General features: G+C 43.6%; 1 protein-coding gene across 1 annotated transcript; it reads right to left on the bottom strand.

The window, feature by feature from the left end:
- Window positions 1-390: 390 nt before the first annotated feature.
- Window positions 391-25,564, bottom strand: kdm2bb (lysine (K)-specific demethylase 2Bb). Its single transcript, XM_034096607.2, is given in 22 exon segments — window positions 391-1,826; window positions 2,774-2,992; window positions 8,688-8,849; window positions 9,927-10,090; window positions 10,584-11,614; window positions 11,697-11,810; window positions 11,812-12,024; window positions 12,150-12,236; window positions 12,523-12,666; window positions 14,142-14,372; window positions 19,073-19,159; window positions 19,433-19,833; window positions 20,692-20,818; window positions 21,272-21,387; window positions 21,532-21,685; window positions 22,091-22,184; window positions 23,214-23,320; window positions 23,432-23,610; window positions 24,178-24,224; window positions 24,362-24,440; window positions 24,581-24,725; window positions 25,369-25,564. Coding segments are annotated over 22 exon segments (4,128 nt in total). The 5' UTR covers window positions 25,414-25,564; the 3' UTR covers window positions 391-1,644.

The following is a 25,564-nucleotide window of genomic DNA, read 5'->3' as shown; positions in this document are numbered from 1 at the left end:
TTTCAAGAAAGATGCGTACCTATCAAACCATTATTGATTACTAAACATCTTCTTTTTAAATAGCAAAATTATCGTTTTTTAAATAGCTTCAAAAACTGATGAATAAATGTGTCATTTGTGAAAAGGCTGCTGTCTGACAGCATCGGCTGCAAGTACTTTATCTTCAGATGTTAACTAAATTAAAATACAACTTTAAAGCATGATTTAAAATGAAAAGTCAGTGTCAATAGTGGTCTTCAGTATAATCTACAAAATAAAACAATCAACAAATCCTATTTACTTTTACATATGCACAAATCTTTTATGAAATACGTTTTATTTTGCAGTTTCTTCAAATGGCAAATACTGAATGGCATCGGGCCATGATCCTGTCTCATATTTTACAAAAGGAAACAGTGCTTTTGGTTTTTTAACAGGATCTCTTAACCTTATGTCAGAAGCTGGTGTTCGGAGATGGATGGCTCACTGGAATGATTTATCGATAATTGCTTTACATCTTCTAAATACGATATTTTGCCCTTTTGAAAAGAACAGTATTCTGCTCACTTTGCTCAAATGTGTGCGGTCAGGGGAACATTGAAACATACACGATGCATTTCTTTACACATTGCACTTTTGACAAATAGGAGAAACATGTCTTCTATACATTTTTTGCAAATGTGATATATTTTCCTGGACTTTGTTGTGTCTTTATTTCCAGAATAATTCACCTCTTTTTGATTATATGGAGATAATGACTGGAGTGATTATGTTGTTACACAGTTACTGAATCTATTGACTGTGGTGTAAGCATATTTCTTTGCTGCATGCGGAGATAAAGCGCTTCCTTTCACAAAGCCCCAGTAATACTAAAGAGTGATGTCGACTGGCAGAGAGACGTTTGTTTGCAGGTATGTGTTAATATAACCCTGATAACTAGAAGCTGTTAGCAGAAATAGCCAGACATTGTTGAAAAAATATGCTTTGTACACTTTATAGTGTATGTGTGAAAACATTCATGTATTCATATTTACTGTATCAGTGCAAATGGTATCCTTATACGGAAAACAAAATGTACAGTACCTCAGTCCGAACAGAAACAGGGCACATAATAAAATATAAAAAATACAAACACAAGCTACCATCCTACGTTTTGGCAACATATAATTGGAACTTTGCCTCTCGACAATAAAGAGCGTAACAGTAATGCCGATTGATTATCAATTCCAATGGTATGATACTGTACAGTGGTGCATAAATACTGCACATAAATGTATGAAACACTTTCTGATACAAAAATATTACTCTAATGCAACAAACTTTGCATTTGAACAAAAAATAATCTATAAACACCAAAAGATAGTCATGATACAATACATAAACAATCAATATATAAAGAAATAAATAATTTATAAAGAGGTGCAAACAACAACAGAAACATTTTTGCGATATTGCCTTAACAGCACAAGATTTCCATTTTTTTTTTTTTACATTCGGGCTGAGCAGCACAGCTTCCCTTTTCATGGTTTCACAGAGACAGACAGACGGTCCTGGTGTCTGTTGAGTCGTCTGCATATGTTGACGAAACACAGCGCCGTTCTCCACAAGTCATCTGCTGCCTCCGTGTGGACAGTAGTTTCACTTGTTAAATGTCACAGTGTGCTCCTAGCTGATCTTTTGCACCAGTTTCTCCTCTATCAGTTCAAACTGCACGCTGACGGACATTTCTGCGATGAACTGGTCGCAGCCCTCCTTGGTCACCTGCTTGCAGTATCGCAGGTCGATGTGACAGACGCTCCCACAGCGCTTGAAGTAGGTCAGCGACTGGTCAGTGACCCTGTTACAGACTGCAGGGAGACACCGTGTTAGGAGAGAAGGAACACATGGAGTATAACGGGTCACCGATACTGACAAAAGATATGACATGCAGGGGTTAATCAACACTCTAGGATGTTATAAGACGTGAAGCCAAAAGGTTCTCTATGGTGAGAACAGTTTGACACAGAAAGCCAAAATGCATTTGCCCCTCAGCTGCTTCCATAATGGCTCTCTAATTTAATGCTTTTCACATTTGATTGTATTGCTGGAACAAAAGTGTCTGACTTCAATCTTTTTAGCATTTGTGAAAAAAATACAACCTCTCTGAAATAGTTTCAACAGAAACCCTGATCAGATTTATTACAGGATTGTACTATTGGACCGCATTATTTTTACTAAGGTGTGCATATTAACTATTGCACTTAACCACAAAAAAAATGCAGGTGTATGGATTGATTATGTTTTTGAATCCACTAGAGCTGTAGTTGAGAATAAAAATACGACTAATGGAAAAGGAAACCGACAATAAAATAATTGCCATTATTTCAAAATCAAAATATTTGAATGCCAAAATGTCAGAAACTGCTTTTTTCAGCATTAGAAAAGTAGAGATTTCCTGTTTTTCACTGTATATCATATCAAAAATAATATCTTTGGGTTTTGGACTAACAAAACGACTTTGGGATGCTTTAATGGAATTTTTGTTTGTTAACCTTTTATTGCCACAAGGAAGGTGGAAGGTAGTAAACTTCTTGAAAAACTAAGCGCATACTTTGTTTAAAGCTCTGCAGGATTGTAAATGATGTTGTTACCTTAGAGGAAAATGTTCCAATTGCATCTATGGAATTGATGTATAGATTTAATGGATCCACTATCCACCGTGACTTTGCCATTCAATTAGGAATGTAGAATTGAGCCACTAGGGGGAGTAAGTCAAATGCAGGCGGACTTACAGCCAACCACGACCGGCTCCTACCTGACAGGTTGATGTCAGTGAGCGAGTCTCTGGTGGTCGTCCCGGCAGCCGTCAGTATGTTGACCGACTGGTCCGTGACGTGGTTGCAGTAGCTGAGGTCCAGCTTGGACAGCGAGGGCATGTAGCGGATGAGGAGGCGCAGAGACGTGTCCGTGATGTCCAGGCCCGCCAGCCGCAGGACCTCCACGTTCCGCAGCTTACTCCTGTTGTCCAACTGACCTGCAAAGTATCGAAAAAAAGAGGATGAATAAATTATAATTCAGTTTATTTGATTTAGCCTTGCGCAAATAAGGCAGTCAAAATGGCACATTCTTTTATAGTAAGTTCCTTCTAAAAAAAAAAGCTTTGTGAAAACATTCATGTATTCATATTTACTGTATCAGTGCAAATGGTATCCTTATATGGAAAACAAAATGTACAGTACCTCAGTCCGATCAGAAGCAGGGCACATAATAAATAATAAAATAAAATAAAAAATACAAACACAAGCTACCATCCTACAGTTTGTAACTTCATCTTGTGCCATTGACCGCTATTGTTCAAAAACTATTTTGGTGAACTGTTCCTTCCTTAAGAGAAACACGGACATGGTACTTTATTTTGAGTTAATCCCACATAACTGAGGTTACCTACTGTAACCCCAGTTTCTATGACTATTGGCGCAGCCCTCTAAGGCTATCGCTATTGGGTAATCCCCTGCGCACTCGCGCAGCACTGAAACACTTGTAGTCCACGCCCCATCCGCAAGGTGGGCCCCACCCTCGGGCTCCCTTCCGGTATAACTAGGAAGGAGGCCCGACAATCTGCTCCCATACAATATAACTTTTCTTCAGCTATTCGTAGAGCCAGTGGGGCCCAGCGCTTAGAGGGCTGCGCCATTTACTCATAGAAGCTGGGGTTACAGTAACCTCAGTTCTATTTCGTATATGGCTTCGCCCTCTAAGTCTGTCGCTATTGGGTTAAGGGCGAAGCAAGATGTAGTCTGCGCCCCACTGGGTCCGCCCGGTACTAGAAGCACAGACACACCTGTTCAATAACACCCCCTGCCTATTGTGCCATGCGTAATGGCGCATCACCGTCCCTGGAAAATAGCATAACATGAATATTCTCCAAGGGGGACGAAGGCTGGGAACAATACATACCCGCCGCTGTGAGAAGTAGAGACAAAGGTCATACTTTGTCCAGCGACAAAAGAGGGGGAACAGCAGCTCTCTGCGTGCAGACAGGCAGGAGAGAGGCGCTCAGCTGGCTCCCTGACGTCACTCACTCCGACAGGACACCCAGTACAGGGTGCGTCAGAGAGGAAAGGGAGACATCCCTCAAATAAAATTGAATAAATGAACAGGGGGAAGACCAAGATGCAGCAGTGCAAATATCTTCCACTGACATTCCTCCGTGCAAAGCCGTGGAGGAGGAAATTCCTCTGGTGGAGTGCGCTTTGATATTCTCCGGGGGCTCCACCCCAGAGGAGACATATGCCTGCGACACAGCCTCACACAGCCAGTGTGACAGCCGTTGTGCAGACCGAGGTTGCCCGATCGAGTCCTCTCTATAGTGCACAACCAGGCGCTGAGAACGGCACCAAGCCGCCGTGCGCGCCACATAGCAAGACAGCGCGCGCACAGGACAGAGGAGATGAGACGTGGCTTCTTCCTCCGACCTGTAAGGAGGGGGGAATAAGCCAGCCAGGGTGATCACTCTTGACCTAAAAGAGTTGTGATGACCTTAGGCATGAAGCCGGGTTAGGGCGTAAAACAGCTGAACTGCCATCTCCTTGGATCCGGAGAGCTGACGGAGCCACGGAGAGAGCAGACAAATCACTCACCCTTTTCTCTGATAGAGCCAAAAGCAGTACTACTTTGGCTGAATACAGTTTAAGGGGAACCTGATCAGGTTCAAATGGGCTTTGCTTTAGTGCGCGTAACACCAAAGCCAAATCCCACTGAGGCGCCAGTGTGCGTGACACCGGTCTGAGTCTCCATACTCCTCGCATAAAACGGCTGCTGCGTTCTGCGAGCCCCTCGGTTCAATTCGCCGGGAATATACATTGCTCTGATGGAGAGCAACGTGTGTACGCGCCCAGAACAGCAGCCGCCTGGCTGCGTTCAGAAGCTGCGCAGATCATACTCCTCCCTGGCGATTGAGGAAGGCTGCCGTGGCCTGTTGTCTGTGCAAATCAACACATGTCTGATTGTACAGAAACAGGGCGAAGTGCTGGAATACTTCCCAACCGGAGAACAGCTCCAGCACATGTACCTCTGGTCGATGCACGGGCGAATGAAACACCTCTGGAGACTCCCAGGGGGATCCCCACGTGACCAGCTGACGTCATGCTGAGCAGCTGTATCACAGAGAGGGCCTGCGGGATGTGACATGTCGGAGAGGGAGCTGTCAGTTCCTCCACTCGCTGCCACGAGAGCCGCGCTCTGCTGGCTTTGTTTAATTCCACTCCCAGATAAATGGATATCTGAGATGGAAGAGGACAGCTCTTCTTCAATTCATTATGAAAACCCAGGCTTTGACAGACTTCCTCCCTGGAGCGAGCCAGCAATAGCAGGTCGTCCAGATAAAACCACATCCTGGCGAACACATTCCAGCATCTGCTTGATCGTCAGCATGTGTTTCTCTCTTTTTGGAACACTGACAGATCAAGGATGGGTCTCACTCTCCCGTTTTTTTCCCGGGATTTAGAAAATAACGGGAGTAAAAACCCCTGATTTTCCTCCCTTTTGGAAAAAATGCCTTTTTCAACTGGAGTTCCTGCAGCGCTGAATGGAGCGCAAGACACTGTTCCTGGGATGACAGGAGTGTTTCTTGTATCCCATGGAACTGCGGGTGGAGAGGCTTCTCTGAGATATGCTGTAATGGTCGTCATGGTGATGGGCCACGCCCTCGCTGCTCGCGCTTCTTGAGGCGAAAGGGCTGGGAGGGAATCTCCACACGCTTCACTCTGGCTCTCATCATGAGGCCCAGAGGATGAGAGGTGTGTGTATGCTGTCCACACGAGGCGTTATAACGGTGCTCGTGGATTTATTATGACCGTGTGTAGGAGGCATATCTGGGACAGAGGAATGCCGCGAGCTCTGCAGTTTATAAACCAACAGGTTAAAACAGCAGGCTTCTGCAGCGAATGAACCACCTCTGGAGACTCCACCTGTGGGGGAGACCCAGGGGGATCACCACGTGACCAGCTGACGCCAACGCCGAGCAGCTGCGTCACGGAGAGGGCTGTGTGGGTTGTGACATGCCAGAGGAGAGCTGTCAGTTTCTCCACTCGCTGCCGCGAGAGCCGCGCTCTGCTGGCTGAGTTTAATTCCACTCCCAGATAAACATTTGTCTGAGAGGGAAGAGGACGAGCTGTCCTCTTCCAATTCATTATGAAACCCAGGCTTTGACAGATGCGATACGAGATGTACCGTCTGTAAAGCGACTTCCTCCCTGGAGCGAGCCAGCAAATAGCAGGTCGTCCAGAGGAAACCACCCTCTCATCCCTCCTCTGTGTAGTGGCTCCAGCCTTCTCTACACAAAAAATGCGAGGAGCCAGGAAATATCCGAATGCTATTTCCTGTGTTTCGGGATGATGGGTACGTGGAAGTATGCATTCCTTCAGGTGGAAGTGAACCTTTCGTCCTGGTGAACACATTCCAGCACCTGCTTTTCCTCCCTTTGAGGAACCTTGGAAATATCCTCTTTCAACAGGAGTTCCAGCGGCTCGGATTGGAGTGCAAGACATAGCTTCTGGGAGGACAGGAGTGTTTCCTGTATCCCATTGAACTGTGGGGGGGGGGGGGGGGGGAGAGGCGAACTGCAGGGCGTATCCTCTGCTGATCAGCCTGCTCATCCATCTGTCCATCAGACACACGTGCTGCCACTCTGAGAAAAACCCTGAGAGCGGGCGCACGTGCTCGAGATATGTGTTTGGTCGTCATGGTGACGAGCCACGCCAGAGCCCCTGCTGCCGCTGCCCGTGAGGCAACCCAAGGTGTGCTTGGACCAAAAGGGCTGCGCGGGGGCCTCCACACGCTGCGTCTCACTCCGGCTCTCATCATGAGGCGCGTACACGCTCAGGGGATTGATGGAGGTGTGTGCAGTGCTGCCCACATGAGGCGTTATAACAGCGCTCATGGGTTTATTAAGGCCGTGTGTACGAGGCGTATCTCGGACAGAGGAATGCCGCGAGCTCTGCAGGTTATTAACCGATAGGTTAAAACCAGCAGGCTTCTGCAGGGAGCCCTGCTGTCTACTTAATCAACAGATTAGTGGCAGCCGGCTTAATTAGCGAGCTCTGCTTCCTCGGAGGCTCTCGCGGAGCAGACCAGGAGCGGGGGAGCCTCACTCCACTTTGACTCGCCGCCGGGAGACCCTGTCTCTGGGGTGGCGGGGGAGCGGAGACGTGGGACGGAGCCCCTGCAGCCGCCGAAGGGCGTCTCTTCGCTTGCGGCCTCCTGTGGCCGGCGTGGACGCCGCAGCTGCTGCGGCCCACAGCGGGCGCTCAGCAGGCTGGAGCCAGCTGTACAGGCTGGCGAATGCCGTCCACCTGTTCCGCGGCCGTCTTCATGGACTCCACCATGGCGTGGAACTGGGGTCCGGACAGCCCGTCCGGGCTGATTGGAACGTCCAGTAGCACTTTTCTGGCCGTCTCCGTAACAGACGCCTGCTTCCGCAAGAGGTGGCGCTGGATCTGTGTCACCCACGCGGAAAACCTCGCCTGGGAGACAGCGACGGACGCGCACAGAATGAGCGCCGTGCTGGCCGCCTTGCTGATTTCCTCTGCCTCGGTGGTGGACCGCTCTACCAGTGTCACCACCGAGTTGGACAGCAGCGCGATGTTATTCGCCGCCGCGCTGTGGTGACGGGGAGGGGGAAAGCATGTTCGGCCGCCAAGCTGGCACCCTGCTCCGACTCTGTCCCTGGACGGGCCAATCGTCCTCCTCGGCCACAGCAGCAAGAGCGTCAGCTCTCCGCTTCCTGTCGCCCGAGGGGAGACGGGCGCAGTGTGTGCATGCTACCTGCTGGTTTAGAGTCGCGTACACGTGCTCAGACCCCAGGCACGATTCGCATACTGCTTTTATCTCTGCTGGTCATATCTCATTATGAACCCAGAGCCACATGAGGGACAATCTCACACAATTGTTACTCATGTTTACTCTGCAATAGAAGTGTCTCTTGTGCTTCAGTAACGGTGTGCTGAAGAAAAGAGGGAGCAGATTGTCGGGCCTCCTTCCTATTTATACCGGAAGGGAGCCCGAGGGTGGGGCCCACCTTGCGGGTGGGCGTGGACTACAAGTGTTTCAGTGCTGCGCGGGTGCGCAGGGGATTACCCAATAGCGATAGCCTTAGAGGGCGAAGCCATATACGAAATAGAACCAGAATGCTATCATCACTAGAGGATCAATATAGTAATAATCCGCAGCTAAAAATAGTCGGAAATACACGCAGCGCTTTTCCTACAGTATGTGAGTAACTTTGGCAAAAGAACTGCAGAGCCTCTACTGACATTTTTAAATATAAATGTAATGCGTATATTCACTCTGAATAATTGTCATACTACTCCCTCTTGTTTTTAGCCACTGAAGCCTCTGAAAAGACTAATAACTATCAAGACAATCTTTTAAATGTTTCATGAGATAAACATTTCTTAAATTATTCCAACAAATAGTTTGACAGTAGTTCAACCAATATATATATTAAAACATGTTCAGTCTGTAATAGTTGATACCAACAAATCTAACTCTAAATCTGCATGTCTTAATTCTTTGTAATACAATTCTCTTGTGTTGCTTTCTCACATAAATAAGACTATGTAAAGAAATATGCTACATCACATTTTTCCATGTGTCTATTCTTTGTATGCATGTAAGGGGTTCTGTCAGAATAACAGTTTTCCACAGTGTGTGTGAAGGCAGGCTGGTACCTGGCCTGTTATCTGTAGGAGGAGACAGCAGGTCCCTCATCTGGGCGTCTTTCAGTCCCTCGACCCACTGAACATCCAGGGTCCGCAGGAGAGGACAGCTGGAGGTGCAGAGGGCAGAGACCGCCACCCAGGAGCACCCTGACAGCAGCAGCACCCGCAGACCTGACGGGACAGGAGGACAAACAGGACCTCAGGTTAGACACTTTTTACAATAAGGCAGGAAATACACAATGCTGGAATCAGGATGGTCAGCAAAGCCAATATTGATGATGTTTTAATACATTTTTTGCTAAATCTACCGATAGTGCATCCTGTTTTAAATTGGCGATGTTAAATATGTATGATCTTATATCCTGTGGTGTGTGAGGAAGGATAATTATTGTTACATGTCATAGTGTAGGGATTTGCAGAACAAGTATTGAAGGGTCCGCCTGCCTACTACTACTAAGCTACAATGCAATGCTTTTCTGTAAGTGTCACAAAGTCTCTTCTATGTGGCCACAGGAAGCTTCCCTGCAAACTAAATATAATGCAGACTCACATTCAGTCTGTTGAAGAAGGTGACCTATTTTTCAGCTTCTCCCGTCCCCAGAGTTTTAGTTAAACTGAGCTCACACAATACACCCACACACACAGTGAGTACTTTTATCCAATTAGCTGACTGATCCAGCAGAGACATTTAGAAGAAAAAAAGAAATCTTTATTCAGGAGTCTCTGGGGATATCATTATCCAGTTGGAGGAGCCATATGGTCACATTTGGGAATTTAACTAAAAACTGCCCATGCAACGTAAACATATACTTTTTTCATCAATTCTTGGAACAGTGATTTTACTGACCTCAGTACATACTTGTTTGCAGACTACATCAGTGCAAATTGGTGAGTAAGAACATACTTATACTGAAAGTTTCCTCATATCTGTAAATTGGGAATCTGGGGACCTACTGTACAATTGGGAACAATTACTGCGTGAGCTAATGCATAAGGGGTTGGTTAGGTTGAAGTTAGTTAATTATACTTTTCTTCTGGAACCAACCAAACTCATATAATTATGTAGTGAGATGAAATGTCAAAGGCCATCAGATCTTACTCATTTATAATGCATCAGTGGTTTTGATCACCCATCTATTTCTTGTGGTATTTAGAACACACCTCATCTTCCTCCAAAATGGTCTGATGTATTGCCTTTTCATTCAAACTCAAACCTAATGCATTGTTTTGCTGGTTGAATGTATGTACCTGGCAGTCTGTTGATGAGCCAGCTGAGTTGTTTCTTGGAGATGTTGGTCCAGCTGAGGTCCAGAGCCACCGGCTGCCTGCGGATGATCCCGCTCAGCATGAGAGGAGTGATGGACTTACACCGGTTCAGATTGATGTGCTTCCAGAGCCTCTTATCGCAGCACCTGGTGAGAAACACAGCAGATATCTAAAGGGGCCCTATCATGCACATTGTTTCAGGTTCATACTTGTGTTCCTACTGAGACATGTCTCCATGCTTTAATGTTCAAAAAGTTCTTTCTTTTTCTCATACTGCCTGTGCTGCAGCGTCTCTTTTCACCTTCTGTCTAAAACCAGAGCCAAGTCTGCTCTGATTGGTTAGCTGGCCGGCTCTATTGTGATTAGCACTGTGTTAACCACTTAGAGATGTCCCGTCCATACAATGTATCAAAAGCGATAGCCAATAGAAGCACGAGCATTACATAGTGCTATTACTATGTTCCAAAAGTAAACAAAGGAGTCCAATTAAGGCGTTCAGGCAAATTTGACCATTTACGTGCTCAAAAACCTATATAACGTAAAGGAAAGGGAAAACCCTCTTTTCGAGCCTCTTCAATGTAGAATGAACTGTGGGATACTGAACATGTGTTAAAACTACAAAGGGCGTCTGAAACTCACCATCTGTTCCACGTCCTGCAGACACGCATGCACACGCAGAGATCTCTGTGAGTCAAGTGACTGAAAACCGTCATCCACATCTCCCTGCGCATCACGTGTGTTTCTCCGTCGTTCAGCGAGAGTCTGTCCGGCGGGGGGCTGATGGGAGGAGGACGGATCACATGGCGCTCCATTTGGATGCATTTTGGCGGGGACCTGCAGGGGAGTGGTCGGGGGCATATCGGTGTGATCTGGGTGCCCCTGTTCCACCCGAGCGGCGAGTAACCACGCGTCGTGTCGCTCCCCTCTCGCCCCCTGTGTGGCAGCCAGTCCCCCAGATCACTGCCGCCGTTATTAAGAGGCCATCTTGGCTTTTGCTCGTCCACCTCGTTCTCAGGCTCGGTTTTTACAGGCCTGTGGTTTTGATTGGCCAGACTGTCCTCGGTTTTCAGTGGCCGCCTGTTTTGATTGGTCAAACCCTCCTCCGTTTTAAGGGCCCTGCGGCTCTGATTAGTGGAAGAGTCCTCTGTTTTTAACGGTTTGCGATTCTGATTGGTCATTGAGTCCTCTTTCTTGAGTTGTCGTCGGTTGTGATTGGCTGAGCCGTCCTCTGTCTTCACCGAGCCGTGGTTCTGGTCTGCTGCCTTGGGAGTCTCCTGTTTGAACTCTTTGCTCAGCTCCTTGTTGGGGAGCCGTCGTCTCTGATGGCGAGCCTTCAGCTGAGCGTCTCCTGAGTCGCTGCTCGGTCCCGCTCTGGGAGAGTTTGTGGTTTGTTCACTTTCTCTGATGGCAGAGGTTCTTATCAGGGGACTTAATAAGACCTTGGCTTTGTCCTCTGCACTGCGGTCTCTCTCTTTTTTCACTGTGTCCTCTCCCTCCTCATCTTCTTCTTGGTCCTCGTCGTCATACTCTTTTTTCCCCTTTAACTGAATCCTTTCCAAAGAAAATCTATCTCCTTCGTGATCTACCTGATCATCTTCTTCATCATGATCGTTCTCGGTCTTGATGTGCCGCTTGGGAGTCACAGGGTCATCCGGTTTGGAGAGTTTCTTCTAACAAAGAGTATAAACACAGATCAGTCACAGTTAAGACTTTCATTTGTTTAGTAGTGTATTCAACAGATAAGGGTCTTACCTTCTTTTTTACAATGACAGGTTCATCATTGGTGTCAAAAAGTTTCCTCTTTTTCCTCAGTGGGTTGTCCTCAATCCTCGGCCGGGGCGTACCATCTAGAGACAGCAAGGGGGGGGCGTTTCTTCGGTGGCTCGTCGTCTTTCCTCTTAGGGACTTCCTCCCGCTCTGCCTTTCTCTTAAGAGCAGATGTGGCAGTCAGAGCAGTCACAGTTGCTGTTGCGACTGTCGGCGAGTCGGGTTCGTCTTTTGAATCCCGGTTTAACCGCGGCTCCTTCAGTAGAGAGCCAGGAAGGTTGGACGCGTACTTAAATCCTGGCCCCCTTTTTTGCTTTGAGGCCAACAGGTTAGAAAAACAAACACAACTTTATTTCTCTGGTTCTGAGTTTCTGAGTCAACTGATGAATCATCTAAAGATGCAGACACATACAGCATGAGGTCCATAAGGACACTTACTTTCCCTGTCTTCCCAGCATGGTTGCACTTTGGGCACTCCCAGCAGTTGGGCAATTCATCATTGACTACTCCGTTTGAATCTTTTACCTGAGGAAAGGAGCACATAGAGGAACACATTTAATTGTGCTTTTGTGACGCATGATGTGACCTATTTTAACTCAAAAATCTAAAGAAAAGTAATATCTTATTACTGTAACACCAAGTTGTGGACCAACTGTGTGGTTTGTGGTCATCAAACATACATTTGAAGTGGACCATCAAGATTTTTTCAAAGATGCACATGTGGGTTTGGCTGCATCAATATCAGCATATCAGCTACACCTGCTCTACCCGTCTGATATTATTGAGTACATACTAATGTTGACTAATTTACCTTAAGACAGTTAGGATGAACAATCTCATTGCAGATGGAGCACTCCATGAGCATGAGGTTAAACTTCTCCTCCTCTTCCTCCACTGTGTCCTCTTTCCCTGCCTCTCCACAGACGAGACACACGGCGGTGTGGGGCAGGACAGGCTGCAGACAAACACAAAACAAGAGGCTTGAAGGTAAGGCTGTTGCTTAAAACGTATATTCTTTCACTCACAACTGTGATTGATGAACTAGAAAACCCACACCTCCTCACAATACTGTCTTCTACTCATTCAAAGGTTGATTACAATGTTGAGCTCAAGTGAGTGAGTAACCATCTGCAATGTTTGTGTACATGCTACTTGTGCATTAAGGATGAGATGTATTTTGTTGTTGCTTTTCTCTTGATTTAATCCCTTTTACTCTTCCACAAATCATTGAACGTTATGTATTTCATACTTAATTCTATATGCATTATTGTATTCATTTAATGCATTATGTCATTACCATCTTCCAACTTGTTTGTTTGTTTAGCAAACAAACTAGTGGCCAACATATGGGCTAATTTGGCACTCCAGGTTGCGATGAAGTGTGGCATATACTCAGTCTGACTACTGCTCTGAAGCAGTATTAGGGTAAGTGAACATCCAGAGCGGGTTAAGCATATTGGCATATCTTAAAAGTGGGACACAGTTGCTAAAGAGCTTTGGACCGCAAGTGTGGTTTATTGGGACATATGCCAAGTCCTTTCACTCCCTTGTTTATCATGGTCTATCATTCAAAATGAATCTGTGTCTGTATGCAGTATGATGCAGAAACAATTACATGTTTATTTTATAAATCCATTCTCCCTATGTGTCTCTGTCCATGGTGCTGAAACATTCTGACATAATCTTTGTGTCTCTCTCCCTGGAACACTACTACAGCTGTTACTACTACTACTTACCTTGTTAGATTATATATTAATGGCTCACAAGATAGAGGTTGCAACTAGGGGGCGGATTGACCCTGAATAAGGAGACCATCACATACCTTCCTACCCTTTGGGTATGCAAGCCATACTAAACAGCAGCTGGCTTGCAGGACTTTCAAAGGAATCAGTCTGACAGTAGCAATGAAAAGGCTTCTTTAAATGTAAGAGATGGCATCCGGGGGACTGGCAGCTCAAGAGGGTGGGTTTGTAATCCACCTTTGCGCTCTTTCGACCCTAATCAAATACCCAATTTGGCCTGATGTGAAGGTCTTTGTTGACTATCCACACCTTCAAAAGGGAGTCACAGAAAAGGCACGAGTAGTACTACTGGTGCCGGGTTAGTCGCTCTTTACAGGGATGCGTAGTTTCAGTGTAGTTTGTACAGAGGACAGAGTGTTGATGCAACACATAAAGAGAGACAGTGAAGAGTTTCAAGTCATCAAAGAGAGATCTCTTTTTCTCTCTCCCTTTCTCTACCTGTCATGTCTGTTGACATATTAACATTTATGTCACAAAATATTAAGGTTGTCTGATGTTTCCTGTATCACTGTAGTAAAGAGATATCATACCGACATGAACAAAGTTATTTTCGTCTAATCTGACATATATGCGCATGTCACAGAATGTCAAACACTTCCTTTAACGTGATGTTTTTGAATGGACTTACTGCAATGCACTGCCTCATGATGCAGGACTGTTTCATGCGACCCGGCCCACCAAACTTCTTCATGTCTTTACAGAAGTGGCACTCTCCACACTCCGTCCGCAGGCATGCCTCACACTTCCGGCAGCGCGTCCGCCTCCTCCTGGCGCCAGATGTTCCCCGACACGCTGACAGCTTGACTGCTGAGGCAGGAGAAGCTGCCATCTTAGGTTTCGGCCGGTTGGGAGGCCGGGGCTGAAGGATAAAGAGGATACAGTGTCAGGTAACTTCAATAACAAGGCAACAAATACTTCATAAACAGGCGTCTATAAATACGTTTGCTGATAAAGGATACATTTATGATTTTACAAAATATTGAGCAATAAGAAGATGCTACAGTCAAAATATGCTACTTGAATATAGGTGTGTGTAATTTAAATAGTGATGTTTTCATGTGGTAATAGTGTGAAGTGGATTTTAAGTATGGATGTGTCAAGACCCTTAAAGGATGCTTTATAATCAGCATCTCAGAATATACTAAATGGTGAACAAACTATTATCAATTTGACACAATTATGTTAGTGCTTCTCAATTCATTGTTTTGACTTGCATTTAATTTAAAATGGTCATAACGGGGCTCAATAATATGAACTTCCAATCATGTTGTGTAATACGAAAAAAATATCTGAGCATTCTATTCAATTCAACAGGGGTCAGTGACATGTGGATGTAGGCGGTAGGACCTAAACCTTTCTTGGCTCCGGGTCAATAGTTTCAAACACAGTGGAATCAATATATGCAAATGCACACAATACATACTGTATTATCCACACACACAAATCTGGTCACACTGTGTACACACATACCATTGTTCACGGCTGTTAAAGCACAGGCTCGTGGAAACATCTAGAATGTCCCTGGAGGCATCTTTCCAAATGTAGCACTTCACTTGCTTGCATGTTCCTACTTCAAAGAGAAACTGCACTTATGGCTACATTTCACACATGGATCACGAGGAGCCTTTCTTCTGTGTTAGAGGGCGTGCAGACTGATTTATAACAGTACACATGTAATCTGCTCTATTTAATAGAACTGGGTAATGGAGATGGGATGCCTTTGATCTCCAACATTATTGTTCCAGTGTTAAATATATTCTGCTCCTTCTCAGGCTCAGTGCCCAACCACAACAATGTATTCTGAACATGGAAACCACATCCGCCAAGCGTGCCATGTGAGAAGCAGAGATGTGGCAATGTGTGAGATGAAATAAACAAAGAAGACGGAGTGCAAAAAAACACTGCAGCTCTTGGAGAGGAAGATCTGATTTCTTTAGTTACATCGGCAGTGCAGATTCTCCTAGCGTCAGCATAGCAACAGCCACGTCCCATTCCCTAACAGTACAGTCTATGACACACAGACGTGGAACCAATAAGAGCTGTAATGAGACTCTCCACCAGAAAATAGAAAGCAGGCTCAATTTGAGCCATATTACTGTCATGTATTCTAACAATAGCCATGAAATAGACTGAAATAGACAGTCAGAAATGTGGCAACCAGACAGGATTAGAGTGAGATATTTGAGGTGGGGGGGGGGCTAATGCAGTCTGCTGTTTTGGGGGTATTTGGAGGGATTATAGGCGAAACACGCTGCACTGAGACTATATCCCAGAAAAACACACAGTGCCGTTTTTGTGAGTCAACAAGGCAGAGTTATGATCCATTTACTGATGTCAGATCACGTTAAATAACCGGTAGCTGTGGTATGTTGTGTCTAATTCCACGTGTAACTGCAGGTGGAACAATAACATGAAAGGATACTTCAGAAAGATGTCCATGTTGTCCCCTAAATCCCCTCTAACCCCCCCTTCCGTCTGTACAGTCAGTGATCTCGGAAGCAGACATGCCTCTGATGCTCGGGAATGTCATGTAACCACCAAGTCATTCCTTGCCTTTTCAAAGCTTATTCAGCTGGGACACTTTATGAGAAGCAAACTTTATTGTTCATTGACACACACAGCCTTGGAGCCTTGGAAGCTACTGTGGAAATCAATTACTGTGGATATACTTAACATCTCCTTAAAACACACATTGACGGCAGTGCATGCTGTGCACAGACTGCAGGAACCACAGCGCATGTGTTTTCATCAAAAGCAGGAGGAATTCAAAGCAGATACACACAGCACTGTGCATACCATAAATAGACATGAACACCAGCCAATTTCTATGTTTCTTAAATAACTGTTAGTAAAATCCATGATTTCTCTCTTCTTCATCTCTAGGAATAAAACGTGTTAACAATTAACTTGGCAAGAAAATGGGTTCACAAGTTCTGCAAGGGATTAGTTTCCTGTTGAGCTTTAGTGGTAGCATATGTTGTGAAGCTGATGCTGCACAAAAGACACATAGCTCTAGTACACAGTAGTGTTTAGCCGAGATTTTATAAATGGCAAAAGGAAAGAGGAACAAGTCTTATAACTCTAATAAAACCTCTGGAGTGGATAGTTGCTGATGACTGTATAGTAAACAACAGCAACTGGTCTGGTGCTAGATGCTGAACTGTGACTTTTGGACTAGACGTCTAAAATACACAACCTAAAAAAAACGTTGTTCAGCCTGCTGTGGACAACCTGCATGTACCTGGGCATATTTTATTTATGTTCAGATGGCTGTGGGACAAAAAAAAAGCGCATTTGACATGACAAAATAGATTAAATGTGTTGTTATAAAGCAAAAAAGAAATCTGTCGTTTGAGGTAAATGTTTTTAACATCCATATGCAGCCGCTTAATTAACATGGGGGTTGGTTAATAAGACATATTCAAATGTACAAAACCCATTTCTCGCTGTGTAAGCAAGTCTCATCTTAGATGATCCCAAACCATATTGAATATTCCTTTCGTAACGACTGCTTTCTCAATAACACATACCCATTTGTGGGTCACACATCTTCCAACATATAGCATATCTGGTGTTTTGACAATCCAACCATGAAAGATTAATCTCCATCTACATGCATTTCCATTCCTCTGCTTCTCTGCTTTGAAACAGCCAATAGCAGCCCTGAGGCTCTGAGCTATATAAACACAGCCTGCTCCTGCTGCTGGTTTCACCTGACAAAAACACACAAGCATGCACACACACACACACACACACACACACACACACACACACACACACACACACACACACACACACACACACACACACACACACACACACACACACACACACACACACACACACACACACACACACACACACACACACACACACACACACACACACACACACACACACACACACACACACACACACACACACACACAAGCGGCAAACGCATCTAAAAATAAACAAAGGGGCAAAAATCAAAGACCAAGCATTAGAATAAATCAATGCATTTCTCTGCAGGTAGCTTTTTCCCCCCTCGCTGCCCTGTGATGCTGCTCACTGCTCTGTCTGGCAGCAGCATTCCTCTGGTGGCCTCTCTGTAACAGCCTGCAGGGGTTTGGTGTGCTAACCTGCTCAGAGTCTGAGTCGTAGTCCTCATCGTCAGCGCTCAGCGACATGGCCATGGCTGCTTTTCACGCACTGTCCAGCTCACAGCAAACTGACATGGCTGCAGTCTCCTCCTCCTTCTACTCGTGCTGCTGCTGTCTGGCCTACAGCCCTCCCTCCTACTCTAAAGCTCCACAATACCACAAACAGATGTAGGAAACACAGACAAGCCTGCCTCATTAATATGGATACACTCCCTGAAAAAAGGGGAGGGGTGCTTGGGAGCGCGGAGCCAATGGGAGGCTGCTGTGCATCAGAATATGTACTGTGGCTGTGTGCCTGAATCCAATGAGGAGAGAACATGCAAAGAAGGTGCTGTCATATTCATGATGGGAATAACAGGGAGGGGGGAGCAGGCTCCGCAGCCAATGGAGCCAGATGGCATCTCATTACAAAAGGCAAACACAAAGAGGCCCCAACACCAGCAGCTGGCCTCTAGAGGGACCGGGGGGGGTCCAGAGGGGCAATAAAACCAACACAAATCACCTCCGCACATTAAATACAACACATCCCATCCACCCAACTACTGTTGAGGTATGCTACTCACGTCATGCATATGTTTAAAAAAAGATATCATTAATGTAATTATGAAAATAATAACAAATAAAGAACAGATAACCTCAATATTGTGGAGCGTACACACATGCTTTAATAAATAAAATGTACTTTTCATGTATGTTATTTATTTGCCTGAGCATTGTTTTTTTCCACCAACATTATATGTTCAAGTTTTAGCGTAAAAGCCTGGATTTGTACCCTATTAGGGCCTCAGATCAAAACAACATGAAATTAAAGATTATTTTAAATAAACATTAGTGTTTACAGGTATTTAAGTATAAAAAGATCACTATATCACATGGACTATGTGTCGAAGGAGTTATTTTGTGTCAGGCCCTCTGCCTAGCCTGCAGTCTCCCCCGTGTGTGCGTGTGCTTGATTGCAGGTGCCAATCTGTTGTCATGCCAATCAGGGCTTTAAATACTCAGCTACAAATCCATCAAGCTGTCAGATTGTAGATTCTGTTACACAGTTTGTTGAATGTTCTTGCCGCTTACTAAATACTGCATTAGTTTATTTTGGTTTCTAACTACTGTTTCCTGATCCTTCAGTCATCCTGCCTGTCTCCTGTTTCCTGTTTCCTGTCTCCTTCCCCTCCTGGTAAAAAGAACTCTGGATTCCTGTCTACCCTCTCCACCTGGACCACACTCCAAAAACCTTTCAGGTGAAAAGATCTGAACCTTTAATGCTCTCTCACTTTACATAATATTACGGTATTGTTTGATCAACTCAAATGTGTGTATCGAGTGTCCATTAACTTGATTTAATAGGCCTAAATAAAGATTACAAAGAAGTACCCAAAAACAATCAGAAAGTCTCAGAGTGCAGCTGACATATTCTTACCTTTATGGTTTTCTTGGGCCAGTACACCACAGGAACCCCAGTGATGGCTAATTTTGGGTCGTCATCGGCATGTTCTTTTAAGAGAACCTAGACAACCACAAAGAAGAAACCTAAATTAAAGGACGACTCGGCTTAAAGTAGTACATTAAACAAGAAAACTCACAAATTTAGAGAAAGAAAAATAAACTTAAATATTCAGTGAATGAACTTTATGAGTTTTTGTCAATGGAGCAAATTGCCAGACTTTTTAAAGTTGGACCAACCTCATCACACCCTAATTGACCCTAATACACTTTTGTTTTCATGTGATATGAACAGTATACATTATGAAAATTACTGTGTCCTCTTTCTGTTTCCTACCTTCATGTCTTCCAGCAGGGCTTGTGGGTTCTCTATTCCCTCTGGAACACATTTCTTATTTTCAGGGAGCGACTCCAGCTTCTCAACCAGTTTCCTGAGTCCGCTCAGTTCGAACTCTGTCAAATGCGTCCATTTAGTCACAGACTCCTCGGCTGGGGAGTCAGAGGGGGTTTGGGGGAACTCTAGAGAGGTGGAGCCGGGGTTACAGCTGTCCTCAGAGTCCACAGATAAAACGACTTTGAGGTGCTGGCCCCTCCGGTTGTCAGGAGAGATGGGTCCGTCCTGAGCGCCTCTCTCTGGTTTCTCACCATCCCTGACCTGAGTCTCACATGAGTCCTCGTTCAGGTCCTGGAGCCTGGAGTCAGAGGAGGGGCTCTCTGTGTTGACCTTTGTCTCGTAATCTAGCAGGAAATACAAGATAAGTTTACCGGTTTTGGAGTATGGTGATCTGCTTTATGAATGCCTCTGACCAGTGCCTAAACAGTTTGGATACTGTGTACCATTGTGCATTACGTTTTATTACTGGATATGTATATCGTGTACACCACTGCACTTTGTATGCTGCTGCTAATTGGCCATCTTTATCTGCACGCAGACTTTCCCATTGGTTGGGTTTTATATACAAATCTCTGCTTGGGCTGGTTCCCTCTTATATTTGCACATATGTAAAAAACAAAGTCTATATGGCCTACGCTCCCAATATTTTATTCAGATGCTGGTTCCTAAAGTGAGAACAGAACTGGGTAAAAAAGCGTTTAAATATGCTGCCCCTTCTGCCTGGAATAATATACAGAAGGAGCTGAAACTGTCAGATTTGATCACTATGGGGGAGTTCCATTCCATCTTAAAGGACAGAGAACAAGAATCCATTGGTCGATGTGATTGCTCGTATCCCATGATTGAAGTCGTTTCTTTTATTTTGCATATTGACTGGTTAATGTGCCATTTTATTTGTGTTTTATGACCACTGTATTCGTGTGCCTCTATTGTTTTGTGTTTATTTGTTGTAACTTTGTTCATGCTGCCCTCTTGGCCAGGTCTCTCTTGAAAAACAGATTTTAATCTCAATGAGACTTTTACCTGGTTAAATAAAGGATATATATATATATATATATATATAAGATGCATTGTCAGAGAATCATTGTATCTGGAAAAATGAGTTGTATGATGAAGCAAGACACTGAAACGGCATTCATGACATGCCCCCTCGTGGGTATTTCCAATAGTAATGAGAAGTTACACTACTTGATCTCACTCACCAGTTGGTACAGGCTCTTTGCGGACCTCCCGAGATAAATAGGAACGTTTTGTGAGGCAGTGCAGATATCTCTCCAGGACATACCAGCAAATCTCATTGTAGAAGGGAAAACGGAATTTCGAATTAACCTGAAAATAGAGACAAAAATATTCAGTAAGTTTAAAAACAATGAATATTAACATGTATTTTTTGTATTGATTTTGCCAATGTTAAACGGTGTTTCGTCAAGCTATCGTAGTACACAGTCAGTGACCCCTTTCAGCCCATTTTCTGTCTGGAGCTACCAAACATCTTCCAACACACAAAGAATTGCTTTTCGGCACACACATATCTTCCTGGGTTTTCAATTTAGATTTTGTGTCACTCACAAATATTTCACCCTTGACTCTTTACCCTTATCTCTTTTTCAATCTCAATCTTCTTCAATGTCCTCCTTCATCACAACTTGTATTCTCCTGTCTATATCCATGAACTCTTCCCCTGCTTCTCAGAGAGATAGATTTATCCTGGTAGAGATCACTTTATAATTCGGTGCAGGCCACAGTTCAGCTGCACAATGGAGAATGCAGCCAGACTCCTACCTTAGTCCTATTCTCTATCTCATGGATGGTAAGCTGCATAGGAATGTTGAAGCTGTGCAGAATATTGCCTCCAAACACCAGTGAGTCCTCTGGAGTGTAGACAGCATGGATCCACCCTTATTAACAGAAATAACAAAAGAGATAAGGAACACACAGGATCCATGCAAATATGGTATTCAGGTCAAGTTTGGCATCACTGTCCATTGAAGGGGCAGCGAATCTTTCCTGCTGACTTCTTCAAAACCACCATGCCAACACACCAGATGGGATGAAGAAGGTGTATCCTTGCTTAAGCTCCACTCTCTGGCATCCGTCAGCTCGGTCTCCCAGGAAGATATCACTCTGCTTGCCTGACAGGACCCAGTCCTCATAAAGGGCAAGGTTATGAGGGGTCGGAGGCACGAGCCAAAACACCTGAGGAGAAGCAGAGTGTGTTTTATTTTGAGGTTTCGCTATCCACTCTGACCAGAAATACCTGTCCTTCATTTCTCCTCTTATTGTCCAAATGAAAGGTAAACCAATAAATGAATATATGTTGTAAAATAAATTGATATTGTATAGTAAAGAACCCCCATTTCCTCCAGAAAAAAAGATCAAATTGAAACTTAGCCTTGTATTGAAAAAAGAAGATCCCGTAGGTCATCATAAAGTAAAACAAACAATGACTTAGTACCACAAATAATCTTGAAATAATGACTTAGTATGGCATACATTTCTCTGTATCTGAACATCATACATGTTTCCAAAAGAATAACCTAGTATATTTGAATACCAAGTCCTTATTATATATTCATATATAAGAGATGGAAATGAACGTACTTTTTGTCCTTTGAATACGTGATACCAAACAGAGGTTCCACCAAAATCAATGTGGAAGTCTGTATAGCAGCCCTTTACGCTCATCAAACAATACCTATAGCAGAAAAAGAGATAACCATAATTAAATACAATTACATTTTACAAGACAAGTCGATTGTTAAAGTTAGATAAGTAAAACAGATCTAAATATGAAAAAGAAACCTCAACCAATTAGAAAGCATCAGGTGTGCTTAACTGAAATCTACAGCTACTAATGGAAAACACCAATAGAAATCACTCACAAGAGCACTAGAGTAGAGTAAATGGTTCCCAATGGGACATCGCCCCTCTGGAAATTAATTAAGGAATGATCAGCACTCCAAGACATAAATGATTCAGTAATTTAGCTTAATCTGAGCCACTCTTCTTTATTTTTTCCATAACGGTGTGTATATAAAAAAAAAACATGTCATTCATCGCACAAATTATTGTTTTTGAATGTAGAGCTCATAAACAGCGGAAAACAAGTCAAAAATCGCCCAGCTAATGTAAAACTCAGCCTGATAGGGTACCGAATGGTAACATTATGCTAGATAGCTCTGCTTGAAAGCTACAGCGACCAAGAACACGTTTCCTATTATTGCATCAAGATAAACAGCCTTCAGAATGTTTGGGTGCTTTATTTAATCATAATTTAGAATTTATAAATATCAACATAATTGATAAAAGTCAGAATAGGTATAAAGGGGTACACAATTGGGTAAATGTCTCTGTTTAATTGCATGAAATGTAAGGAATTTAGGAAAAAATAAGCTTTTGACTCTTGGTATGTACAAATGCTGACAGCTGATTGGCTGAGAGGTGTCTGCGCAGTCACACTACAGCTGTTCTAAAACCACCATCTTCCACTGTGGAAAACTCTGCTGCCTAGCAACAATCAGGAGCACTTACAGGAGACGGATAGCAGCGACTGTATGCAGCACTCTACAATAATAGAGACATTCAGATGGGGGGAGAAATTACATTTACTGCCAAGGAGCCATTTTCTTGAAGTATTTTCTGTGAATTGGTTTAGATGTTTGTTTTACTCATAGCTCAGGAGAGGTTTTTGTGAAGACAGAAACACAATGAAGTAAAGTCATACCTTTGCACTTTAGGGTACTTCATGTCTGAGATTACATTGGTGGCTTCTGTTTGGCTCTGTTTCAGATCAGGGGGCCACGTGTTGTCCACCCAGTCCACTTGATCCACCTGAGTGAGCAAAACTGCACCTTTAACCATCAATCACATCGTACAATCTTGAAATACAAGCCCCAGATTTGCGTGACCTTTTATAATATTATACAGAGCGTGTTATATTACCACTGTGGGCCGCTTGATGAGGTTTTCCAGCTTAGTGTGGCTGAACTCTAAGCTGATGACGTTGAAGAGTTTTTCCCGCTCTTCCTCTGGTGTCTCATAATAACGCACAAACTGAGCCATGCTCATCTCAGAGCCTTTCTGAGTGCTCACATCCATCACATCCACGGAGCGCCGACTGCCTGCAACAACACCCAGGACACCCATAACCTTTGAGCACTTCCACTGTCAATAACATCTATCTATATGTGTGTCCACAGTCTTGCATGGTTTATGAGATTTAATACGGACAATGTATATCGTTGACGACATGTCACAGATCTCAGATATCATGAGTGGCTCCTAATTCATGTAATTCGTCATCTTTCCCACTAGATGGCGCAACTAAGCCCCAATCATGTTCATTTCTTTCAGGCTTCATTTTATAGCTAAACTGTGTATTAATAAAGAAGAACATTGCAATATGAAACATGTCACATTATCTTATCTTTACATAAAATAAGATAATTAATACATTAAATACCTCTGAATTCCCTTTATTCTTTAAAGTCCGACCTGCCAATTACATGTTACCTTCTTTCTAAAAAAAACTAGAGTAGACAGCAAACATTTATATAACTTTTTATTTTATAGAAAATTCAAGTTTAAACTAAAGCTTGGACAATCAAAAACATTTCCTCTTACTTTTCTATTCCAAATATGCATACATTTTATTTTGTGAGTGTTTGTGTATATAGCATCCTACTTACCAACTAATCCTTTAATTTCACTAACTGTAAATTCTGGATCCGGCATTCTATGAAAAAGATAAATGTATGTCAATCAGTTAATGAGCTAAGTCCTGCATTTGATTAAATACATAAATATACATCAAAAAAGATAAAGATAAATCTTGTAATGTAAGCTGATATTCCAGATAAATGTCTTTCTCACCTGATCCCAAGCCCATCTTTCTCTTTAAAAATGAGTGGGGTCCTGAGAGCGTCCTTTTGCACATATTCATAAGAGAAGTCTGCATTGGAAAAAGGTATTTAAAGTAAAACATACATATTTTAGTTAAGACGTGCATATTTCCTGCCATATTACAGCTAAATATTAAAAAAGCAAAGAGTAACAATAGATTATAATAAAAAATGCTTTGTGCTATATTACCTTTACCCTCCATGCAGAGCACAAATGAGGCGCTGTAACTGTCACTGACCAGCTTTTCCTCCACACTGAAACCTCTGATGTTTGCAATTTCTTCCACATCGGACAGATCCTCGTTTTCATCGTACATCCTCCGGCAGATGGAGCGCTGCCATTGGAAACAGAGTGAGGATTTACATGACACAACTAACACAACAGACTCTTTCTGTGGTAACTCCCCCCTGTCTCTATAATAAACCACCATACATCATGGTTGAACATTTATTTAATCCAGGGTCAGTTTTTATTTGCCAGGTATTAGTACACACGGAATCTGTGCACTGTTGTTTAACAACTGAATAGTAATAAAGTCAATATAAACATTGAGCTACTATTGAATTATGTATATATGTGCGATAAAAACTTAAACTGTAATAAGGGGTCATATTCCCTTTTTTAATATGTATTAAAAACGCTTTTTTTTTCTAAAATGTGACGTCAAGCACGATAACCATAACCCATAACCGTTTAACGACACTTGTCCAGGGAAAAGACAGCAGTTGGTACGTTATTCCACAACATACATCTATAATATTTACAATATTTTACTGTTATATATGCTGTATTATCTTGTACGCTGATCTATTACAAATATACAATAAATTGTAAGGTCTAAAATGCGGGAGAACTATCTTTTCCTCCTCATTGCCTCTAACTTGTGACTTGATGCATCCCAGCGTTTACAAATGTTAGCTTAGCTCACTAATTAGCTTGCTGCCAATCTCACTCCCCAAGATAACGATGGTACACACCAGCCTGCGTCCGGATTCGGCACACGTTTCCACGGCCTGGGCCATATTCTCTTATCAGTGTGATCCAGTCACTCGGTTTCGGAAATGCATCTTCTTCATGCGTAGTGAAGTTAGAGAAACACTTAGCACGCTTTTTCAGGTTCAAAACAAGGGAACCATGTTTTTGTGTGTTACGTCACCGCCAGGAACCAAAACA

Source organism: Pseudochaenichthys georgianus, chromosome 12, assembly GCF_902827115.2.
Source record: "Pseudochaenichthys georgianus chromosome 12, fPseGeo1.2, whole genome shotgun sequence".
Classification (NCBI taxonomy): Eukaryota; Metazoa; Chordata; class Actinopteri; order Perciformes; family Channichthyidae; genus Pseudochaenichthys; species Pseudochaenichthys georgianus.
The sequence above is the reverse complement of the archived record's forward strand: the minus strand, read 5'-3'. Positions and strand labels throughout refer to the sequence as shown.